At 38.3% G+C, this 2,947-nt stretch overlaps 1 protein-coding gene across 1 annotated transcript; it reads left to right on the forward strand.

Annotated features, from left to right (window-relative positions):
- The first annotated feature begins 1,313 nt into the window (after positions 1–1,313).
- On the forward strand, positions 1,314–2,087 carry LOC139841910 (uncharacterized). The gene is made up of 2 exons (XM_071832097.1): positions 1,314–1,544; positions 1,671–2,087. The coding sequence occupies exons 1-2, from the start codon at positions 1,314–1,316 to the stop codon at positions 2,085–2,087; spliced, it is 648 nt and encodes a 215-aa protein (XP_071688198.1).
- Positions 2,088–2,947: the final 860 nt, after the last annotated feature.

Genomic DNA, 2,947 nt, shown 5'->3' on the forward strand with positions numbered 1-2,947 from the left:
TGCACGGGGACAGTGCCTCGACTGCAGATTTTGCAACAAATTAAAGTGTGTCAAACTTGCCTTAAAATATTGGAGTCAATTAAATTCTTGGAAGTATTGATAGTGAGATTGATGAGTTATTGAAAAAAGCTGCAGAATGGAAAAGAATTGCTGAAAATAGACAACTAAGTGATACCGATAGAGAAGAATGATTAGACATTAGACGTAAATGCATTGAAAAAGATAAGACTCAATGTAGTATGGCAAAGCTAAAATCAAGGGTTAAATGGGTCGTAGACGGGGATGAAAATACCAAGTTCTTCCACTCTACCTTACATAGAAGGTACTCAAAAAGAAACATTCGAGGATTAAACATCAGCGGGTTATGGAACGAAGATCCTATTGATATTAAGGACGCTATTTTTAATCACTACTGTCTCTTTTCAAGAAACAATAACGAGACGGCTGAAACTTACTGGTGAATGCACCCAGGAACCCACCAACAGCATAAGCCGTGACCAGGCTATTGTCCTTGAGCAGTCTTTTCTGAAAAATGAAATTTACGAGGCAATTAAAGATTGTGGTTCTACAAAGGCACCGGATCCCGACAGGTTTAAGTTTAATTTCCTCAAGACTAATTGGGACCTTATTAAACATGACTTGTTGTTGGCATTAGATTGGTTCTGGGAGAATTGTGAAATCTAGAAATGGGTGCAACGCTTGAATCATCACACTTGTTCCAACGAAAATGGATGCTTTGAACGTGAATGATTTTCGTCCGATTAGTTTAATAGGATGTTATTATAAAATCCTTACGAAAGTTCTATCTAATCATATTCGAACAGTTATCCCAACTGTTATTGATGAGGTTCAAACCGCGTTTATTAAAGGAAGGTATATCTTTGATGATGTTCTAATTGTCAACGAGGCTATTTAATATCTTAAGAAAAATAAAAGAAAAAGTCTTATTTTCAAGGTCAACTTCGAGAAAGCTTTTGATAGTTTAATTTGGGATTTTCTAATAGAAATTATGAAAAGGATGGGGTTTAAATGGATATTCGCATGTCTCAAGTCGGCCTTCGTTTCAGTTTTAATGAATGGTTCTCCCACGAATGAATTTAAACTTGAGAGAGGTCCGACAAAGAGATCCATTGTCATCGTTTCTTTTCATTATCGAAAGCGGAGGCTTTAATACATTAACTAAGAAAGCAATGGTTGGAGGGTTGTTTAAAGGGATTGGAATTGGGTTGGATAAAGTCTCACTCTCACACCTTCAATATGTGGATGATGCGATATTCCTAGGAGAATAGAGTAGACAAAACTTTTGTAACTTAATGAAACTACTCAATTGTTTTGAACGGGTCTCGGGTTTAAAAGTTAATTATCACAAGAGTCTTAATTACGGGTTAGGGGTGTCTTTAGGTGAAGTTGAACGGTTGGCTCTTAGAGGTGGTTGCAAAGTTGATAATCTCCCGTTCACTTACCTTGGCCTCCCGATTGGTCGTAACATGAATAGAGTGAAAATTTGGAAGCCCGTGTTTGATAAATTTAACTCCAAGCTAGCGGTTCGAAAGAAAAAATGATCTCGTTTGGTGGAAGATTGACGCTTCTAAAAATCGGTTCTAAATAGTTTACCACTATATTACTTCTCACTTTTTCGTGCCCCAGTGAGTGTTCCATAAATATTAAAGAGTATTAGGCGTAATTTTTTATTTGGGTATGCGACGGGTGAGCGTGCTAAATTAACTTGGGTCAAATGGGAAGATTCTCTTTTGCCTTATAGCGAAGGAGGTCTTAACATTGGATCTCGTCAGGGGAAGAATCTTGCTTTGTTGGGTAAATGGTTTTGGCGGATTAAAAAGAAACCCAGCTCACTTTGGGTCTCAATTTTAAAAAGCATTCATGGAGCTAACTGGATACACATTCTCTTGGGCCCCAATAGGCCAGTTGGTAAGACTGGTGTGTGGCTCAATATTATTAGTGCAGGTTACTCTATTGACAAGACGGGTTTAGGCACGTCATTCGTGAAGCAAATAGGCGACGGTAACAACAAATTCTGGACGGAACCGTGGCTTTCTGGCGAGATGCTGAAAGATAGATTCTTGTGATTGTTTCATGTGGAATATAACAAGCTGGTGACTGTTTGTGATCGAGTTACGTAGGCTGAAAACGTGATGACGACTTCGTGGAATTGGAAGCATTAACCGATTGGAAGATCTCGAGACGACTTATTACTACTAACCAATTTGTTGTATTCTTTTGTTAAAGGGGTCAGAAGCTCGGATGGTAGGTAATGGAGTTTAACAACGAATGGCATCTTTACTACTAAAAAACTATCAAGACATATTGATCAAACATTCGGGGGTAACAACACGGGTCAGGAGAATCTTAAAAACAATTTGGTCCCAGGAAAAGTGGAGGTTTTTATTTGGCGAGAGCTAAGACGACGTATCCTGACACGTATTCAACTTGATAGGCGGGGTATTGATTTGGACTCTATTAGTGTAACATCGTATTTTTTTTATTCACAGCGGAAACATAAACATATATTATATTTACAAACATAATTAAGTAATAACCCAAGGCACAGTTATTACAGTAACCAGGTGTTACGTTATTACAAAAACCATAACTTAATAGTATAACAAAATATAGACATCAGAGTGAGGCCTTTCAAACATATCCAACAACCAACTTCTCCCAAAGCTCTAACATGCAAAGTCTAACTTGCAAGGGAGGAACTGTGGGGGATTAGCATAAAGCTAAGTGAATGGAAATATCCTAACAGTCGTATGTATCTAGCATCAAGCTAAGCACAATTGCATACATCAACAAGATAAACTAGAATAGTAACACTAGGCTCGGCGACTTGTACGGGCCATTAACTACTAGCTGATCGGGATAGAGTTTACCGAAAGTTCCCGTTACTGTCTCCCTCGCATAGTAATCCGAACGCATGGGATGCATC

The sequence above is a fragment of the Rutidosis leptorrhynchoides genome, chromosome 4 (genome assembly GCF_046630445.1).
Source record: "Rutidosis leptorrhynchoides isolate AG116_Rl617_1_P2 chromosome 4, CSIRO_AGI_Rlap_v1, whole genome shotgun sequence".
NCBI classification, from domain to species: Eukaryota; Viridiplantae; Streptophyta; class Magnoliopsida; order Asterales; family Asteraceae; genus Rutidosis; species Rutidosis leptorrhynchoides.

Coding starts and splice junctions, on each gene's coding strand:
- LOC139841910 (XM_071832097.1), top strand. CDS start 1,314: ATGAAACTACTCAATTGTTTTGAACGGGTCTCGGGTTTAAAAGTTAAT. Junction 1,545..1,670: donor AATTTAACTCCAAGCTAGCG/GTTCGAAAGAAA, acceptor TAAATATTAAAG/AGTATTAGGCGTAATTTTTT.